This window comes from Halyomorpha halys, unplaced genomic scaffold, assembly GCF_000696795.3.
Source record: "Halyomorpha halys isolate HHAL.00 unplaced genomic scaffold, Hhal_1.1 Scaffold466.1, whole genome shotgun sequence".
NCBI lineage: Eukaryota > Metazoa > Arthropoda > Insecta > Hemiptera > Pentatomidae > Halyomorpha > Halyomorpha halys.
In genome coordinates this window covers 26,479-48,162 of record NW_027112770.1, presented here as the reverse complement: position 1 = coordinate 48,162, position 21,684 = coordinate 26,479, and the positions used below count along the sequence as shown (strand labels likewise).

Sequence of the window (21,684 nt, the reverse complement as noted above, 5' to 3'; positions counted from 1 at the left end):
TCAATTCAAATCTAAAAAAATATTCATCTCTGATCCAAATTCCATTCATAAGTTAGTTATTGTGATTGGAGAGCATCGGTTTGCATTGTAAGAAGGTATTGGGAAGGAGCAGGTATAAATGAAGACAGGTAAGAAGCATGCTGGATATTGGCAGGGAGGGAATTCCAGAGGGCAGTGAGGGAGGGTAAAAAGGAATGTTCAAATGTTTTAGTTCTCTGGGCTGGGAAATAGAGATCAGAGTGGTGGGGTATAGATGTAGAAAGAGTGCTGGGAATGGATGGTTTGGTACAGCAGTCAACATCTGAGAAAATATTGTTTGCGGTTAAAAGAGAAGAGCCACTTTAACTCACCATAGAGGTGGGAAACTTTTTAATTGATTTAACTAATATAATTTAATTTTTATTAAAGCTTTATGTTATTAACGATTTACCTGTACAACTGCAACCCATTAAGGGTCTTGAGTTAAATAATAGGCAGGAGAGTGTTGTTTCCAGACCAATTATGATCAATAAAGCAAGGAGGTGATTCGGTCAAGATCATCTTCAACCATCAGGTTATTATCTCCAGAGGATGGATGTGCCCCTAGAGGGTCTCCTGCTTGACCTCAGGGTCAATCCACAGCTAATATAATAAAATTAATAATTATCTACCACAGCAGGGCTCGAACTTGGGTCCAGAACCGTGCCTTACTCACTGAGCTACCCTGCTTCTTATTAACAATTTACAGATAACCAAAATATATAATTAAGGATAAATCAAATATATTGACAAATTTATTCATGGATAGGAATATCTATTCTAATTTATTTTTAACCTCCATCATTTATCTCAATTGTTGACAGGTAACAGGAAACATCAATATGGAGGTTTGTCTGTAAATCAAGTATTGTCTAACATTTTCAAAATACTTAAAATAAAATTCATAAGATAATAGTCATCAAAAGTTTTATAAAATTACCTGAAATTTTTCATCATCTTGAGCTTTAAAATTCTTTAAAAATTCCATCTCTTTTTCTCCTTTAGCTAACTCTTCCTCCCAAGCAAATAATGCATCTTCTCCCCACTGAAGTGATTCTTTTAATGAATTCATTTTTTTTGTAGAAGCAGAAATGTCCGACTAAAAAAAAAAAAAATAATTTGGTTTGTAGCAATAATAGTAAATGTTAAAACTGAAAGAAGTTTTTTTTTTTTTTTTTACTAAAATACCATACCCTCAGTTTGTTAATATTATTATTCATATCCAAAATTTCTTTTTTCATATTCTTAATCTCACTAAACTCTTTACTGCTTTCCATTTCCAATTTCTTCATTCCATGTATGTCATCATCTAGTTGATTGTGAAGACTTTGCAATAATTTCTACAAACAATCAAGAGTATTTCAGTTAACAGAATTTAATGGTGAATTTTTTTGTTTCATGGAAACCCTAATAGTAGTTTATTGGAGGTCTATATATTCTGTACCTTTTCAGGCATACAATATATATATTCCTAATACATAAATTTTATATTGAAAATATAAATATTTTTTTATATTGCAATGGATATAGAAATATCCATTGAAATAAAAAAAAAACAAATAATAAATAAAGACATTGAAGATAAGACCAAGTTGATATTAAAGACAATTTAATTGGACATTGATTGATAAAAGGAGTTTAATAAAAAAATTTAGAGTAGTTTTCAAGAAAATCAGAAAAAAAAAGGAATAAATACTCACATAACACTTTATGTGAGTATTTATTCCTTTTTTTTCTGAACCACTGTTGATCCTAGCAAAACTGTTGTTGTAACATGTATACAATTATCAATGGCATTAATCGATAATATAAGGGATTCGGGCACTTCATTCAATTATTTGTAATTTAATGAACATATCAGTTATATAAAATCTTAAAACTTTTAACTTAAAACTTTTAAAAATCTTAAAACACAGTATCACTACTGTAAAATATCAGCTCGCCCTAATCTTGAATTTTTATCTACACTGTGGAATTTCCATTATTTATTTTCAAATTTCTGCATTAGAAAACATCCAGTACAGATCTTCAAGACTTTTTAGCTGGAAATTAAATAACACTTATGGACTTGATTTTCTGGTCTCGTTGAAAAAATTGAATTAGAAGTCTGTTGAAAGATGCAAAGCAAATTGTGACCGGGTATTCCAACAGATATTTAAAAATCAGTAGCCCAGAACTTAAAACTCATTTATTTTAAGTATCTCCTATAAATTCATGTTTCTAATGTGTTTTTTTAATGTTCCCTTAACCCAAAATGATTGTACCTATTATTCTGCCATAAACAGAATTCAAAGGTAAGCAAACGCTGTTGATTGTGATATGTTTTTTATATTCATTGCATAATTTTTAATAAAAACTATAAGTTGATTTTTAATTACTATGAAATTAATTTTTCAGTATTTGAAATTGATTGTTAATGCTTCTTATGCAGTTAAGTATTTTAAAAGTCTATATTTATTATATAGATTTCTTGAGTTATTGGGTTTTCAGGTATATTCTAAATTATTTTTATATTTTAAAGCTCTTTTATGTTTTAAATAGTTAGTTTATTTAATTTATGCATATATTCTATTTTGTTTTCACTATTTCCGTTTATTAGTTATTTGTTGCATTCAATATGTACTCAGTTATTATATTAAGACTTGTCCTGTTGCTATAATAAATAAATAAATGTGGGTCTGTGCGCGACCTTTCTCAATATTAAAATGTGTAGGAAACTAAAATTATGTATTTTAAGTAAGTAAACACTTATCTTAAACATGTAATTTTAGTTTTATACATCTATTTCCTTCAAAAGTATGCTATTCATATGGACATAAACCACTTTAGGAGACTTGGTCCTTTGAGTTCAGGGACTATTTAAATGCCTACTTTTATTACAGCTGATTCGAAAAATATTTCAATGTTGTGATATTTCCCATCATTACATTTCATACCAAGTGAAAGTAAAACAAAACTAATACAATAAGAAGCGATTAGATTGCTCTTCTATAGAAAATATGACAGTCAAAATAAATTTATTAACAGACCATTAAGTCTGTTTTAAATTTAATAAAAAAATTATACTGTCCCAGACCAGTTATCATGTTTAAATATAAATATTTATAGCAGTCTTTTATTCAGTCTGATATAAAAACTGCAGTTCTAAAAAGTACATCCGAAATTCAGAATCTCCTTATATTTATCATATATGTAATATGTCTATTTGTATAACACACAATTCTGGCACAAACTTTGAGTTAGTTGTGTCACAGCAATGTAGAAAACACTAATAGACAATTAACATGACTATACAAACAATAAAGTTGTGAAACATTGCCTAAATATATAGTTGTATTATTGAATGATTCTCAAGACCCACAAAAATATATATCTATAGCAATCAAGAAAAAAGTTATGTATATATATTTAAATGATTGAACATCAGAGAAAGTGAAGGAAATGGTCAGGGGTGCAACCTCCCTCCCCCTGCAGCATCTTCGTAATATCTAAATGGTTTATTTTTAAAATTGAAGTAAAGAATATTATAATTAATAGATGGCAAGAATTTTATCTTTCCAAGAAAAAAAAAAAATTAAAAAAAGTTTCTAAACTCCAGTAATAAAGAACTTGTATAGAATTATCAATACTAAATTGAATTACCTGATTATGATTTTTTTCAGCTTCCATTGTCTTCAAATGTTTTATCAAAACATCTTTTTGCTCATTTATCACTTCTGTTTCCACAATAACTTCAGCTTTTTTCTTTAAAAGTTCTTCAACCTGTTAATAGTATTATTAATATCAACATAATAAAAAAGAAATTTATTATTAAAAACTATAGATGTTTCTTAATTATTCCAAATCAACAAATGATAATTAAGTCCTGTTGAACAGGGATTGCCTCAACAAGAAGTGTGAGCTTGATTTTTTAAAAGGGGGTTTATTATGCAATTTTAAAAAGGGATCTAGCATATTGTTAATAATACCAAATAAATATTTTTATCTTCTTAAATTTTTTCCCAATAATTACATCAGCAATTTGGTATATTTGGCAAGTGAAGATCATTTAGTAGTTACTTTATTAAAGTAATTAATCAAAATCTGAAGTTTACATTAACATATATTTTGTTCTTTTTATTAAAATGGAAAGTTAAATATAATTGTTTTCAGTATCGATGAGTGCAGTGTCAGAAATCATTGGAACTACTGTGGAAAAGGCATTTCTTGTCCTTGAGTCATCTGCCAGAAAAATATGCATTGTTATGAACTTTAAGAAAACCAAATGCAAGGTTGCTAAAGAAATGAAGCCTCTTGATGAAGGTTCTTCTCAATTTAGGCCTTGCCAGAACTTGTCAATGAATTTTTATATCTGGGATTCCAAGTGAATGAAAAAAATGATATTTCGTCTGAAATAAGGATAAAATCTGATAACAGAAGCTATTTTATACTAATAGATATTTTAGACATTATTGACAATTTGAGGGTAGTTTACTTTCAAGAGCTACAAAAATAAGACACTAGTTAGACAAATAATCACATAGCCGAAACATGGGCTTTTTCTAAAAGTGTGTTGAATATGACAACTGTATATTTGAAAGAATGATTCTTCAACATTTTTCATGGCCCAATAATAGGGAATACAACCTTGAGGAGGCGAGGAAACAACAAACTGTACTCTTTATTAAAGAAACAAGATGTGAAAATGATAAGCTTGGCGGGCTTCAAAGGGCGGGGAAAAAAGCCTGAATGGATGCCCAGGAGATTCCAAGGAGACTCTTCAATGAGGAACCACATGGAACAAGACTGAGAGGCAGCCCAAAATAATGGTGGATTGATGCAGAATGAGATTAAGGAATCTGCTTAGTTTTGAAACTGGAGAACAGCTGTACATAATGAATGGAGACAAGGATTCAGTCATGGGTCATAGTGTCGATTAACGATGATTATTATTGTAGTGTCAACACTCAGTCAATAAAAGACAAAGTTTCATTGATGAAAAGGTCATAAAATTGAGTCAATTATCTTTTATGAATATAGTTAATTCAGTTTAGAATTGGAGAAACATAGGTAAAAATTATAATTTTTATAACAATCATATAAGTTTCGATTTGGTCTACAATGAGTATACTAGACAATAATATATTTAAAGCTAATTCTTGAACTATTTATTGTATGCTCAGAATTAAAAATATGAAGTTCTTTGATAAATTATGAAAAAAAGTCGAAAGTTGTTTATGTTTGATTTATGTACCTACCTGTCTTTCCAATTCTTTGTTTTCATCATTGGCCACAGGAATCTTGAAGCCATCTCCCCAACCAAGAAGTTGCAAAACTTCCTTCATTTCCCTAACCATTTTTGTATTTTTGTTTTGAAATAACTAACAATTAATGAAGTAAGCAAGTAATTATTAGACAACTTAGTTTCCTTGACAACCAATCTAGGAGGGTTCGTGAAGGTTCATTTTCTTTCAGCATCGTTGTTTGACTCATATTAACGGTTTTAATATTTTAATAAAAGTACTCATTGAGCTGTATTTAATTTGGCGAGAAGTTAAATTATTAATCCTGAAGATTTATAAATTTTAAGAATGAGATTGCCATTTAAAGGTAATTTTAAAAATTGTATTTTGAGAGGGGGGTTTCATTTTTGTTCACTGATGTAAAAAAAATTGTTGCGGTGCATCAGAGAACTTTCACTTACCATCCCACTTAATATTGTTTTGTGTAGATTGGTGAGCACATGTTGAAGTTATCGCTATTTATGTACTTTTCGATAAAACAATCTAAAGACCAAGGAAAGCGAAAATTATGAATAAGAACTTTGTATTTTTAAGTTTTAAATTTCGTATTTTAAGTTTTCGCATTATTAGGAATATCAATTTTGTTATGCCAAGAATACAACAGTTTAACATAAGATAATGTCATAATACAATCAAAAAAGATCCAGAAAAAAAACAGAAACAAGAGCAAATGTATCCGTAGGAATTCGTTTCTAGACAGCTATTCTTATTAAGCAAAGTTAGTCAATGAAAATGTATTCCTGAATGCAATTTAAGGATTTGCTTTTTCACCAACACTGTATTTTTAATCATCAGATACCTTCAGGCGAATACAAATATAGCCGAAACTACTCGATTTTCGTTACTTAGGAATATTTTCGGTGTTCATGAGTAACAAATAGATCAATATTCGTAATTATTAATCATAAATAATTTCGATATTTTTATTCGTGGTAGACGAATACATTTGTGAATACTTTCTTACAATTTCAAGAGGGTCTCAGAAATTTATCCTTTAGAAGTATGATTTATGTTTTGGCGTGGGTGGTAGTTGGCAGACTTGTAATGTCAAGCTTCTGAATTCATCTAGTTTTAAATTACAAAACTTTTGAGCAAATCAGGGTTTATGTCTTTGCTTTAGAAGAAATTTCTGCAATCACAGATGTTCACCAAGCAGGTAACAGAGGATGTGGAATTATAAATTGTGAAGTAATAAATTATGTATATCAACTGTGTCTGGGCCAAAACGACAAAATTCGATGGATTTTTAATTTAAAATGTATAGGAATATAAATAAAATCAAATTTATTATTAAAACTTTATTTTGGTAAATCTGCTGAAAATTTATCATTTCATTTTTCAAAAAATTTAGTTTAGAATTTCAAAATCTGGATTTTCAGAATTAAGAATTTTCAAGATCAGTGTACAGGAAGTACTTTCTTACTTTAGCATAACTAATTTTTGCTTAAACATTATATAGACCCTCTAGTTGAAAGATCCCTTTCAGCAGTTATATATTTGATCAAATTTTCTAAATTACCCAGTTTGTATTTGATTCTACTATACTATAATAACTAGATCAGGGTATATGGATACTGGAGAAGAGTAATATTTGAATGTTTTTAAGTTGAAAACTTAAAGCAAATGTAAAACTGATTTAAGAGGGTAAAATCCTTTGTTATCTACCTTCATCCACATTTCAGTATCAAGCGAAACTTAAAATATTAAATAAAACATATAGATTTTATAGCATGATGACTAGATAAGAAACTACAGCACTAAGCTTTCATTTCTTCTTGATCATTTGCCTTTTTTAATTGTTCAATTATTTAAATTCTTTTTATGACACATCATCAATTTTCAATTAATTTATTCTATTCAATACAATGAATTGGTCATTTATGATTTTATTGTTTTTAAGCTGTATAATTCATCTATATTTAACAGGAATATTTTGTAAATGAGATAAATTTGAGATTCCATCTTACTGTTTTAATTATGAGGTACATTTAACAAACCTAAAAAGCTTTTAATGTACGCATTCTTATTAAATCGTAAGAAATATTGAAAAAAAATTAAGGTTTTTATGTATTTAATTTTATTTAAGAAAAAGTGTAAATTAAAAAAATATACATTTATTTATACAAATTGTTGATATGTACAGTAGTACTGGAGGTCTAACATGTTTTTTGTTTTTTCCTCACAATTTTTGGCTATCTAATTCTTTTTCAAGTGTTTCTTTGAGCACATATTTCTTTACTTTTCCAGAAGGTGTTGTTGGGTATTCATCTACAAACTTAACATATTTCGGAATCTTAAAGTAAGAAATCTGTAACATAAATAATTATTATTAAATAATAACATAACAAATAAAGGGTTTCTTGAAATTGATTTTAAAAGTATAAGGTTTAAAAAATTTGATATATATATATTTTTTTTTTTTGTTTATACCTTTCCCTTGCAATGTTCTTTTAAAGTTGTTTCAGTCATTGTTGATGATTTAGTTAGTTTAATAGCTACTGCCACTTCTTCGCCCATCCTTACGTCTTTTACCCCAAAAACCTATTGGAGAACATTAGTGAGAAACATATTACGGAAGAAAAGGGGTTGTACAATTGTTCTTTAATGAAATAAAATCGTTTGGGTTTCTCAAAATTATCTTTAACTATACAAATCTAAAGTATCAGATGAAATAATACTAAATGAAAAAATACTATCTAGGATTGTACTGATTAAGTCTAAAATGAATTGAGAGTGGTTACTATTCTTTCTTAAGCTTGAAGAGAATGATTCAGTATTGATTACATTACCTGAGCATCTAGAATTTCAGGATGTTCTAACAGAAACTTCTCTATTTCTGATGGAAATATATTTTCTCCTCCCCTAATAATGACATCTTTAATCCTTCCTACAATGGTGCCATATCCATCTTCTGTGAGCACCATGAGATCTCTGGAGATAGCGAAGTAATCAGTATATTTTCATAATTTAAAGTGTTTATTTATTCTGCTGAACATGTAATTGGCAGAACCAAATGGAGGAAATTTTGAAAAAGATGAGAATTAGAAGATGGTGGATCCTTGCCCAGGATAGGTGAGAGTGGAGGAAGATAAGAGAGGCCCAGGTTCTTATAGGACTATTGCACTATTAAATAAATGGTAATTATGATAAGTTTCTATCTAAATTATTGTAAATTTTAACTTGGACAAAATATAATTAAATGGAAAGAAATGACAAGGAAACTATAAAGAAAATATATTTATAATATGTAAAAAAATACCTATATAGAAATTATTACTTGTATTAAAAAGGTTTTTATGTATAAATAATGATGGAAAAGTTCAATGTTTTAGCATAATCAAAAGTTAAAAATATCAATAATTTAATTCTGATGATGGGGAAAAGGCTCCACAAAGGTGAATGTACATGAAAAAGAAATAAAGATTATAGAAGGAAGAAGTAGTGTCAAAATAACTACTATGTATTGAAATTTCAATTTAGGGTGTAATGAAATGAATTGAAGTTAAAATTTCAGTTATTCCTTTTGCCAATAATTATTGTTTTAATACACTTTATCATACCCAGATTTAAACCAATTGGAAGATGTTTTTGCTTCTTTTGTTTTCTTTTCATCCGCCCAATATTCAAGCAAATTTCCAAAACTTCTGAACCAAACTTCGCCAGGTTCACCAAAATTTACCATCTTCCCTTCTTTATCCACTATTTTAACCTAAAAAATTTATTTCTTATTTAAATAATTTATCAAATTAATTTGGTTTGAAATAATATTAAAAAAGTGTACTGATTATTCTTAATCCAAAACAATATCACCAGTGCTGAGCAAAAGTTATATATAAATAAAACTATAAATATAAGAAGATGGCCAGGGTTGCGGTCAATAAAAAAAAAGAACAAATAGTTTAAAACTATTTTAATGTCCGATGTTTCGCCCCACTTTGTAGAGCTTCATCAGGGCTAAAAATATACAAAAAAAAAAACTGAGAATATTACAACAATGAGATACAATAAGGTAATTTAAGCTAGGATAAATGTTATGTAAAAATAAAGTGATAAGAAATTACATATAAATAAAAAGATGGAAGACATAAAATAGTATCAGTATAAAATAAACAAGAATAAACAACGATAAGAAAAAAAAAAAAGTAACAATGGCAAGAGTAAAAATTTAAAAAAATACGTAAAATATACAGTTAAAAAAGTACAAAAGTGGTGCGAAGTGTCAACCATTAAAATAACTAAATAGTTTTAAATTATTTGTTCTTTTTTTTTTTTTTTTTTTACCGCAACCCTGACCATCTTCTTATATTAATAAAACTAATTGAATTGTCTTTGATACTATGTTTATTGATAACTAATTTTTGCTCAGTTTCAAGTATTGTTTAGAGAGTAACAATTATTTCTAATGGAATCAATGAAATTAATAGATTGATTCTTATTTGTATGCAAAATTGAACTTTAAATTTATTTATAAAAAATAATGATTGTTTCATGATTTATTGGAAAAATTATTATAAATTTATAACTCCTTCAGATATTATTTAATAGACTATGAAACACTTAACATGCTTCAATTGAAAACAACTTTTTCTATCCCAGTATTTTGAAATAAGTAAAGCAAGTAGTTACCTCTAGATGATCTGCGACATAACCTACTGTAGTTGTTCTCTGTACAAAAGTATCATTTTGAGTATTGGTGAAGCATATAGGACTGGTCTCTGTTAAACCATAGGCTGACTGAAAGGAATTTATCGATTACAAGATAATTATTATGGAAGAATTTGTAATTGTAACATGTACTTGTATGTATAGTATAATGTTTAATGTATTGTGTAATTTACAATGTACTTTATATTCTAATAAATAGTTTACAATATAAAAGTACATTGTCATTGCCAACTCCATGCACTCAATGCAATGCAATTAATGTCATTTCAAGATATGTTATCCTTAAGGGTAGGTGTACAATGAAAAATAATTAATAGTTATAAAAGTTACAAATTAATGGCTTAGTGTTTTTTAAAAATAATACTAAGTTTTATATTTAATTTTTTTATTTATTGCGGATTTGTGTTTTCTTCAATCATAAATTTACATTATTATCTTCTAAAGTAGTACATACTTAAAGATGTACTTTCTGTTGATGTGCTTTTTAATGTTTACAATCCTAATATGTGTTAGTATGTTCTTCTGGATATTTCAAGAGAAAATATTTAAATAAAAAGTTATTTTATACATTTTCCACTATTTTAAAATTATATGAATATATACCTGGACTTTGCATTCAAAAATATTGTATATATCTTCAAAGAGGGCAGGCGTGCAAAGGGCTCCACCACTGACAATCACCTTAAAATCTTTACATGCCTTGCGAAGTTTAGGAAACTCGGGGAGTAACTTCTTCAAATCATTGCATATGTCGATGTGCATAGTTGGAGTTCCATATAGCACATTACATCTGAAAAGAAAAGTTTAAGATGTAGATAATACTTAACATTGATGGAGAATTATATTTGATGATTAACAGTCCACCAGTTATTTTAAAAATTATTTTAGTTATAAGTCACAATAGAAATAAATAAATATTTAATATTTGTTCTTTGTGCATTGAATTCCAATTTAACTCTTTACCTATGTTTTTCGAGAGCTTTGATGGTATCTTCTTTTTTGTATGATGGTCCAGGCAAGATGAGAGTCATCCCAAAGTCAAGAGCACACAAAATCCCTAAGGTCGAACCCATTATATGAAACATTGGAACTTGCAGGCATAGTGTGTGGTGCTGTAAAAAAAAAAAAGTATAACTGATATCTTTATAATTGAAATATATTACAGCCCATCTGAATATTAATGTAAAATACACTGGTTTTGCTGCAGTGCATTTGTACTAGAATATCACATTTTATTGTACATCTTACTAAAAAAAAAAATGATAAAATAACTAAAAATGAGTGCTAATCAATACATTTATTTTTTAAAAGAAGTTTAAGTAATATAGTTTTGTACAAAAATTATTTTTCATGTTTCTACAGGCCATTCTCAGATTTTTTAATTATGTAATTCACGACAAACATTAAGAAGTTGTTTAAGAACTTCTTTCTGACTTAAATCTTCTTTTAAATAAAGACTTTAGGATACATCTTCATAATTTTACTTTACTTTTTGGAACAAATTATTGGATATTTCTTATTAGAATATAATGTATGTATTATATTTTTTTTATTTAAAAACAAATAAATATCTTCCATATAATCAATTTTGGTTTCTTTATTATCTCAAATTGTTATTAATTCTATTTTGAGTTTGGGAGCATTAACAATATCAATAATTTACTGAATATATCAGAAGATGTTAACTTTCTATATACTGTACCATGGTATCATAACCGCACCTCTTTCCAAAAAAGTGACCATTATTTATCGTGCCAAAATGTGAGAGTACTGCTGCTTTTGGCTGACCTGTAGTACCCTATAAGAAAATAATTAAAATGAAATATTTTAAAAGGAATAGTACTTAAATGAAATCAAACCCAAAAATCAATCACAAATCGTTACACATAATATCATCTAAACTTTTTTAAAACATTTCTATGCCGCATTACTTAACATTGCTCTCATTCAAAAAATGAGTTTGAGCTGAAATACCCTCAAGTTAACTGACTAAAGTTAATTATAAATTTGATAACTAAAATATAAATAAAAAAATCAGCACATGTGTAGTTTCATACTAAAAATATTGGTAAAATATTCCTGTTACATTTAACTACGAAAAACTTGACCCCCCACCATGGTTACAATAGGTTGGTCACTTGTAGTTAACTAGAAAACATCACCTTTGCTGTGGCTTGCCTTATATTAAAAAAAAAAATCTACTCGGATAGTTTAATATTTAAAATAGAGTAAAAGGGAGACAGTCAGTCGGGCATTGTTCCACGAGAAAATGATAAATAATAAAAAAATAAATTGGATTTTTTATTTCTTTCTTATCCCTTAATTTTTGTTTCAGGGAGGCTTATACAACAAGATTTCAATTTCAAGTTCCACAACCATATTATTTATTTAATATCATATAATGTGAATCAAAATCTTCAAAACCAGTAAAGTAAAACTGAAACAGGTAATCTATATTGTCATATTTCGTTATTGAAAAACCAATATATATACATATTTTTAAATTGTTAAGGTGAAGAAAACTTCCAAACAGAATATAAACTATTCTATATTTCGCTTTTACAATGCTTTGGGATATTATCCCATATTCATGCTCCATTTTATCCTCATATTTATCATTTTTTCAATTTCCATGTCGAGATCATGTCATCTATACAAATAGAGTTTAAAATTTTAAACTATAATCAGTTTACTTCACTTCGGGGTATGATTGATTTTGAGTTACAGTAGCAATATCTTCTTTGAAAACTAGTAATATCTTTTTCCTCCTCTTGTTCTTTACTATTAATCCATCCCTGTTCACTTTCTCCCTAATCTCATTTTGAATAATTCCTGTTTTGTCCATGTGGATTCCCCAATGAATAGCCGTTATTATTAATTAGTAATAATGTTTTAAAATAAGTAGAAAAATAAATCCTTCTTTTCTAATATCAATAATAAGGTTTGTTTTTTATAATTAATTTTTTTTTAACTTTATTTAATAAGGTATTTATTTACTGTTGCTGTAAAATACTGAATGGATTTTTTGCTAGGATACTTAGCATAAAACTTTTTCTCAAGTTAATTTAAGTTTTCTTATTTTACAATCCTTAAGGCTGCTATTAAAAAAAAATTTTACCGAAGAAAATTGGATACAGCTTGGACCATCTGGTTGCACTTGGTTTTCTACTTCATGAATTATTTCTTTTTCCTGAGGTGAAACCATTATGTCATCATATCTATAACATCCTCTGTAAAATAGAATAAACATCAACTTTGAGAGATTATGCATGAATATTATTTTACTTTAATCTTCATATCAAAATACAGTTATTTAATTTCTTGTTTGCAGGTACATTTAAATTTTTACATTAGACAACTCTTCATCTCACAATATGACCTTAAAATTTATTCTTTATTTTAGTTTAACTATTAAAATTATAGTTACGGTAGTTTTTGGTCGGTGGCCACAATGACAAAAGATAAGTCAGGAAGCTCTGAACAGTTCAGTGGTTTCCCATGCGGCGCTGTTGATATTCCAGGCGCCACTTCTGCAAGAATTTCATGGTAGTTTTGGGTTTTGAACTTATGATCAGCTACTAAACCCTTCACTCCAACATGTTTTAGTGCATAGCTCAACTCTAATGGTCGATAAGCTGGGTTCAACATCACCTGGAATTTTTTTGTTTTTAATTAAATTTAATATGTCTAAAAGTTATTTAGTTTAGCTCTTAAATTTTTTAATGGTATAGAGGGTATTATTAAGGTTATAACTAGAGAGCAGATTTTAGCACAATACAAATTAAAAGACGTGTAGTAAAAAAATTCAAAATGTGCTGTAATTCAAATCATGTTGTAAAAACCAGAAATCAGCTTTTCCAATCTAGTTTGAATTAAAAGTAAATTTGCTGTATTATCACAGCTAAAAAGTAGGAATGAAAACTGAAATAAGTAATTACCACTAATCACTGCAAAGTAAGACAGAATAATGAAGAGTTAGAGATAAAGTTGGTACAAAAGTTAAAACATTAACAATGATCCTTATTTATAACAATAATGGTTATTCTAGAGAGATTTCTTCATATTTACCTCATATTTTTCTTATTAAACTATAAATTTAGTAAGGTAAAAAGTAACAAAAAACATTGTCATAAATAGGTATATTGTATCAGGGGAATTTGGTTCAAGCATTAAATTTTATGCTATTGAAATAGAAACAATCTAATTTAGGTTCCAAAAAATGGAAAATGTCCAATGTCATGCAAAAACAATCATAATCGAGGAATTTACTCCAAAAAGAGAGAACATTCAATTTTGTGCAATACTAAATTTCAATATATTTTACAGATTATGAATCGGATAGTAATAGATTTAAAACATGTTACACAGTGGAATAAAATGTACGAGGACATAGAAATGCAGTCTCTACTTATAATTTTCTAACAGTCCTTTTGCTATGGAGGAATTTCGGTTTGTCTTCATCTCCAGCAAATTGTGGCAATTACCAGAATTTGTGACTAAAATAGAAATAATTGAACTCGTATCTTGAATAATTTAACTGAATATTAATTATTAGTTTCATGATAGTATTATTATTTTATTTTTTATCATGAATCACAGACAAATATGTAAATAATAAGTGAATGATTTCATAGTTAAAACTCAAAAAATTGAATTTTATGCGAAAAAACCTCAAAATGTGCAATAATCCTACAACACGCAATCTAAAGTGTATCAGTAGAATGTCCTTTTCATCAATTTAAAGGAAATAGTAAAATGAACTTAAATAAAAGAATTCTAGAATTTTTCAATCAAATTTAAAGTGTGCATGTATATTCTTTCCAGATATTAATTAAATTCTTTCTTTAAACATTAATTAATGAAGTAAATAAAGCCATAAAATGAACTTATTTATGGTATTCAGAACATATGGATCAACAAGGATTGAAATATTTTGTTCCATTGGAAATATTGACCTTGTTTTCAATTTCCTAATATTTTTCTCTTCTATAATTATGATCATGTAAGGTGATTTATCAAGCCATTTCTATCACAAGCATGATTTCTTAACTTACATTGTTGAGAAAATAATGATGGTTATTTATTGTTGTATTGAATTATATTTTTATAATAAATATTACCAAAATGAGTCCAGCTTTGGCAGCCGCTTGCATAGTCAGATACCAATGAATTGTATTTGCACCTATGACAGCAAGCCTATCTCCTGGCTTCAGTCCTAACTTTATGAAACCAGCTCCAAGTTGCTCGGCCTATTTGCAAAAAAGAATCAGTATTTATTTTTTCAAATTAGAGAACTGCAATAAAATTTTTATAAATTATTATCATATATTATTATTCATCGGACCAGAGGAAGAGGCAGGCCAAGGCTGAGATGGGAGGATGTAGTCATCAGGGGTTCCACGGAACTTCTGAGCATTCGCAACTGGAGAGCGACCGCACAAGACCAAGCTACATGGCAAAGGCGCATTGAGGAGGCCAAGGTGCAAATTGGACTGTAGCGCAATGGGTAGATAGATAGATATTATCATATTATTTTTTAAAATTAATTAGGGCGGTTTAACTTCTTGTAATAAAAAGTATCAATATTAGTCTAGTATGAAATATAAAATATCAATATTAGTCTAGTGATTGCCTTAGTAAATTTTGCTGCATTTGAAACTTATAAAATGTACAATCTAGAAATATCCTTGAGCAGAAATGGATTAAATATCCAAGAAAGAAGGTTTTAATTTTGTACAGCAAAGTTAAAGTCTTCAATATATGACCCTAAGAGTGTACCCAGGATTAAAACTAAGGGGGGGGGGAGACAAGCAGTAGTCAATCAGGCCATTTCAGCATGGAAAAGGATAATGTTATCAAAATTTTAAGAACATTATATATAATTGTTGCAGTGTTTTATTAGTTGTTACAATTAGTATTTTCTTGAAAAAAATATTTTTTATTAATAATTTTATTTATTCTGGGGGAATGCAGCAACCCCCTCCTGCCTCCCTAGGCCCATGGATTACCCTCTGACATCATCCCCCCTTTTCAGTGTTTTTTCTATTTTTCATAGGCTTCCTGGAACTCTTAGAGTATAAGGCTTTTAAGGGACCTGTCAAAGGTGACATTGGAAACCTGTTGAATCGTTAGCCTAACAAGAATTTCTTAATTAGGTGATACAATATGAAGTCACTGGAACCTAGATAAGGTCTGTAGGGTGGCTGCGGAAGTTTTGCCTAGTTCTACTTGGCCAAAACTTCGGCGATTACGACCAAAACATCAACATTTTTTTCTTGAATTCTATACCAAAGTACTGATCCACAAGGAACTTATACAAGAGCCTGTCAGATAGACTGTTTCACTTCAGTTTTACCTAGGAGTGTTACTTTGTTTGAGGATGGAGTCCTCCCAGAGATCAAAGAGCCTGTGCTAAAAAAATCGATATTATCTTTGATAGCACTTTTTTGAATCTTTATTGGATTGCCAATAAAGAAATGAAAGTATGCCAGTCCAATCATGCTACTTTTAAAAATGGCGGCTGTACAAAATATACAAAAAATCTTTTTTTGAGTTCTGTTAAGCTAAAAAAAAAATTTGTTATTTTCTTTCAGAAAATGGTTCAGTTTTTACCTTGACTATACACGGGGTACAGGAAATGTCATTAAAATATAAAATGGAGCTCTAAATGAAGAATGAGCCACAATCTTAGATTTTTCTGGAATAAAGTAAACTTCAGGAGGAGTACATCTTAAATACTTATAACATTTATTGGACTCCGTGTATAGTCTAAGTAAAAACTGAACAATTTTCTGAAAGGAAATGCCACTTTTTTTTAAACATAACTGAACTCAAAAAAAGAATTTTTTGTATCTTTTGAACCGTCGCCAATTTTGCAGGTAGCACGACCCTACTGGCAAACTCTCATTTCTTTGTTGGCAATACAATAAAGATTCAAAAAAGTGCTATCGGAGTTTTCATCAGATGATGTTGATTTTTTTCCAGAGGCTCTCAGACTAATTATTTTCTACACCATGACGATAAGGCCTCTCAGACAACGTTAGCCACAACCGAAATTTTGGCTAAGATCAACTAGGCAACGCTACTGCAGACCTCCTACACCCCCGTCTTAGCTTCTTTTATTTCTCTTTGCAGCAACTTCTTTTATTTCTCCGAATCAGAGAGACCTGAAAGGAAAGCGATGTAACACGGTTCCAGCGGTCCAGGCAACTCCCAAGAGATCCCTTACAAGCCTTCCGCGCGAAGATTTCTCGGGAGCTCATGAACAATGGAAAAGCAGGGTGTTAATGCCCGAGGGTCACATATTGAATTTGAGTTAGCTGTACACAAATATTTAATTAATTTTTGGTTTTATGACCAGTTTTGAAACTTTGTAAATGCATCATATACATCGTCAGTTTCTATCAACATCAACCTTTCTTGAACCAATCCTACTTCTCAGTTTATCCTTGATTCATTTTAATTTATCGATCACAGGAGTAAGGGGCCCATTCGGGTACAGCAACCACTAAAGGGACTTTTGTTTTCTAACTTTATAAAAAGTACCGCAACATCTAAAAGCACACAGTGCTATTGTGAATACTAATAGCTAAATAAACTTGTAACAGGTTGCTTTATTGGCTGAAAGAAATTATCAAAGTTGGTTTATTATTAATGGTATCGACCATATGAGTGAGGGGCCTATTCATTGTGGGGCTCTGATCCCGTGCTGAATGTGAAGATAGCTCTGGTTGTTTTATAATATTTATTCAAGGGGGCAATACTTATTTATTTAATATAAGAATTCAATACATAATAACCAAATTAATAAGAAAGAATTTTATCGGTCTTATTTTTTACCTGTTCTTTCAATTGCGTGAAAGTGAGCTTCTTTCCTTCGTGAAGAGAAATAATGGCGTCCCTGGTCGGCCACTTCTCTGCAGCGAGGTTGATGAGTTGACCAGTGGTGATTGCTCGCAGCCGCTCGGATCCGGGGTTGTGGTAATAAGCGGGCTTCTTCACATCTCCACTAGGTTCAAATTGAATATAACATTAAATTAAAATCCAAATATATTAAATACTATTTTAATATTGGTAAAAGAAATGTGTTGTTACTATAAAGCTAGTAGTTGCCATAGTTTAACTCGAAATGTAGCTAAAAGTGAAATAATGGAAGATCTAACATTCCTTACGCATTATATTCACATAATATGTATATGGTAAGATAAGGTAGTCCTCTATCTAGATATTTAGTCCAAGAGCCTAAGAGGAGAAGAAATTAAGTTATTTCGTACATATGTATACACAGTACAGGCAGAGGAAAGATTGATAACAGCCGACCATAATCAGGGGAAATTAAAAATGGCAGCGACCTTTTTGGAAGTTAATTTTTGTGTTATTTCAAGTATAAAAACAAACATATTTTCTGTTAAAATATAAAGTATATACTGTAATAATTATAAAAATAATAAAGTAAATATTGAAGTATTTAAGATGTACACCCTCTGAAGTTTATTTTATTCAAGAAAAACCTAAAATGTTCGCTCATTTTGCATTCGGGGCTCCATCGTTAAAACTACAATACTAAAACCCTTCATAGCATATTATTTAAAGTATAGTAAATCATCTAAACTATGAGCTATAATATAGCTAAATCTCGAGGTACAGTTTTTCAAAAAGTACCATTTTTTGCAACAAGAAATTAAGATTTTTTTGGATTTATTTTGACGAATATCGTGGAAACTGTTATTCCTACTCCTACTACTACTACTCGATCGAGAGCTAATGGACATCAATACGTCGTTCGTTATAGTCATTTCCATGATTTTTGCCAAAATAAATTAAGAAAATATTGAAATTACGTTATTTGGAAAAAAAGTTGTTTTTTCTTAAAAACTGTATCTCGAGGATTTTTAAATGTAAACAGCTCTTGTTTTTAGAAAATTTTTAAAACTTAATCATTAAATTAAATTTATTTGTGATACTACTTTATTTTCTTTTTTTTCCCTCTACCTGATTATATCTGACCTTCGGGTTATCCTACAAATAACCCTCTCCTAATATTAGAGAGTCTAATTCTCATTCCGTGGGGCCGCCTCGAAATCAACCCGCCAAGTTCGGATTCGAATTTTCTAAGGTGACGTCTCACCTCCCTCGGTCACAAAGGACACTTCTTGGGATTAATGTCGCTCTATGAGGATTCGCATGACAATTTGTATTAATATCAACTATCTACGCATGAGCGACAACTGCAGCCTCATTTAGGTGCTTTGATAGTGAACTATCGCACCTTAAAAGCACATAACATCAACCTTATGTATAACTTATAGACTTGTACGTTTCCCATTTCTAATATAATAAACATATTATTATATGTGAAGTAAGTTGTGGAAAACATCAGGTTTTATGGTTTATTCACCAAGCTCTAATACTGGGGATGTTAGGTTTACTACCAGTCTGTAAACAAGCACTTTCAAATTTTTTAACTGTTTGATATTACTACATGACAGATATCTGTCAAATGGAAGTGAACTGTTACTGTAAAAAATATCAGTACATTTCCTGTCGCTGCCTCCCTCTTGATTAGCTATCTCCCTTCCAGATAAATGAAAGTATTAAACAACATATATTTTTTTATAATTCAAATGGCTGTATTTTATTCATCAGGGAAGATAGGCCCCTTGGCCCGTGGAATGCCTTAAGCTTGCTCATATTTGATGTTATTACAAATGTAATATTTAATTTGGTTTATCTATATTTCTGTACAAAACATGGTTTTCGAATTTTAATAAAAAAAATTTATTTTCAAAATTTACCATCTCAATTACGTAATTTTATTTTATATATAATCTGTTTCCCGTTTTTATGCAGAGTTGAAGTGGCTTTATCCTTTCTACCGTCGTAAGTATTTCGTGGCTTCCTTCATCTTCCAAGTCATCCAATCCCGCCATCCATCATACATCTACGAGCTCCATCAATTCAAATACTCCATACGTTCCCGTAATACCTGTCACAGTCTTCAGATTTATACACAAGGGCCCACCGAACCGCTGCTTTCGATAGATCGTTCATTATCCGAGCCTCATCCTTATGGAACTCCATCCCTTCCAGCATCCGTCGCTCCAATACCCTCCCTACCTTTAAATCCCGCCTGTTCAATCATTTCCTATAATCCATAAAATAGTAAATTAATATAATTGTAAATATCTATGTAAACTATTATATCATTCTTAATTATTTTTATATCGTTTTCTTTCCTCTTTTTTATTTATTCATTTTTTTTTTTTGTTAAACTGATTAAAGTGAGAAAGTAACCTATAATTATTTTTTTATTATGACTGTCTATATTTTCTTTGTATTTTTTGTTTAAGTATTTCTGAGGCTACTCAGCCCTCATCTATTGATTATTATGTATTATTCAAAAGGGAGTCGTCCCAGAATAAATAAAGTATTATTATTATATAAAAATTACGCAATAACTATTATGCAAAAATTATATATAATAAGAAGCATTTCTACTACTTGTTGAACTGCTAATGCTTGGAATAAACTAATATTAGGTTTTCATAAATGGATTGATAAGATAAAAGAGTGTTGATAATGTAAAATAAATGTTTCAACCAGAAAATACTCCTTTAGCTTATTTTAAAATTAATAATCATAGGTTTTTGGAGGATCACAAGTGGATTAAAATGTCTAACTAATAATAATGAGCCCTTTGGGATGATTAATATTTTTAGGGATTTCAAACATACCTTCATTATTTGAGGTAATAAACACGTATCTAACATTTGTTTTAAATTGAAGTTTTTCGCATAGCCGTTTTTTTTTTTTTATATGGATGATTTTATTGATTGTTAAATGATTTTTTTTGGAAATTTGGTTCTATTTGAATAAACATATTATGAAAACCGAATGTACAGAGTACGAAGAATTTCTTCTTTTTGCCCTCACCCGGGATTTTTTCAATCATATAATAACACAATACTCACTCACAGCATGTCCCTCCCCGTTTATTTGTGAGGCCCGTAAGCCAATGGATGGCACTTGCAAAAATAGGTTTGGGAGTGACGAACCCATTCTATGAACACCGTCAAGAAATGCGCGATGGATTTCCGAAGTTTATCGCGCGAGGCTTTGGACCTTCATGCTCTGTCGTGCCAATAAAAGATTAAAATATACATTTTATTGCAACTAAAAAAAATTTCAATTGTTACAAATAACGGGTAATTTTTATGTTTTAATTGCAATCATATCTTACTGTTCTTTACACACAGTTCTAATTTTTAACAGTTTAATATTACAATTTTTGAATAGTCATTATTTTTGTTTTTCGTATTTCTCTCCACTCATTTAAGTTTTTTGCTCATCTGTAATTTTTAAGAGACATTGCCATTGTTATATGTGTTGATAAATAAATCTATACCGCTACAACCCATGAATGGTCAGAGGTTTAGTACTTTGTGAGGAAGTACTAGTACTAGACCAACGGTCGTGCAAGGAGCTGATTACGTCAGAATCAGGTTCGACCGCCAAATTTTCTCCTAATTAAGTTTCCCACTTTGTGAAGCTGGGTGTACATCCCGAGGGGATTCCCGAATCTACAGTGTTGACTCACGGCTACAGTAACGGAATAAATAATTATCTCCCAAAGCAGGATTCGAACCCTGGTTCTTGAGCTAATGAAACATACTTCAAATTCATTTGAATGAATTTTGTTTTGGTTGAACGAATATTTTTC

At 29.5% G+C, this 21,684-nt stretch overlaps 3 protein-coding genes across 5 annotated transcripts in view; all 3 read right to left on the bottom strand.

Annotated features, from left to right (window-relative positions):
- LOC106683109 (Coiled-coil domain containing protein 39) overlaps positions 1–7,531 on the bottom strand; it is a 29,320-nt gene extending 21,789 nt beyond the window's left edge. Inside the window, exons 1-4 of one of the 3 annotated variants that reach the window (XM_067050535.1) lie at positions 7,442–7,531; positions 3,661–3,780; positions 1,212–1,358; positions 959–1,117 (exon numbers count right to left, since the gene is read on the bottom strand). In XM_067050535.1, the coding sequence (XP_066906636.1) occupies positions 959–1,117; positions 1,212–1,358; positions 3,661–3,687 (333 nt within the window). In that variant the 5' untranslated portion in view covers positions 3,688–3,780; positions 7,442–7,531. Of the gene's footprint in view, positions 1–958; positions 1,118–1,211; positions 1,359–3,660; positions 3,781–5,255; positions 5,616–7,441 lie in introns of those variants that run through there. The other 2 variants (XM_067050536.1, XM_067050534.1) reach the window with 2 other exon arrangements.
- LOC106683100 (medium-chain acyl-CoA ligase ACSF2, mitochondrial-like) lies at positions 7,480–10,996 on the bottom strand. Its single transcript, XM_014424344.1, has 6 exons — positions 10,929–10,996; positions 10,569–10,755; positions 8,861–9,009; positions 8,090–8,231; positions 7,731–7,841; positions 7,480–7,608 (listed from the first exon to the last, which is right to left on the bottom strand). The coding sequence occupies exons 1-6, from the start codon at positions 10,994–10,996 to the stop codon at positions 7,480–7,482; spliced, it is 786 nt and encodes a 261-aa protein (XP_014279830.1).
- LOC106683110 (medium-chain acyl-CoA ligase ACSF2, mitochondrial-like) overlaps positions 10,617–21,684 on the bottom strand; it is a 12,586-nt gene continuing 1,518 nt past the window's right edge. The window contains exons 2-8 of the mRNA XM_014424359.2: positions 17,805–17,973; positions 15,086–15,214; positions 13,393–13,616; positions 13,084–13,195; positions 11,687–11,763; positions 10,929–11,077; positions 10,617–10,755 (exon numbers count right to left, since the gene is read on the bottom strand). Of these exons, the coding sequence (XP_014279845.1) occupies positions 11,038–11,077; positions 11,687–11,763; positions 13,084–13,195; positions 13,393–13,616; positions 15,086–15,214; positions 17,805–17,973 (751 nt within the window). The 3' untranslated portion in view covers positions 10,617–10,755; positions 10,929–11,037. The remainder of the gene's footprint in view (positions 10,756–10,928; positions 11,078–11,686; positions 11,764–13,083; positions 13,196–13,392; positions 13,617–15,085; positions 15,215–17,804; positions 17,974–21,684) is intronic.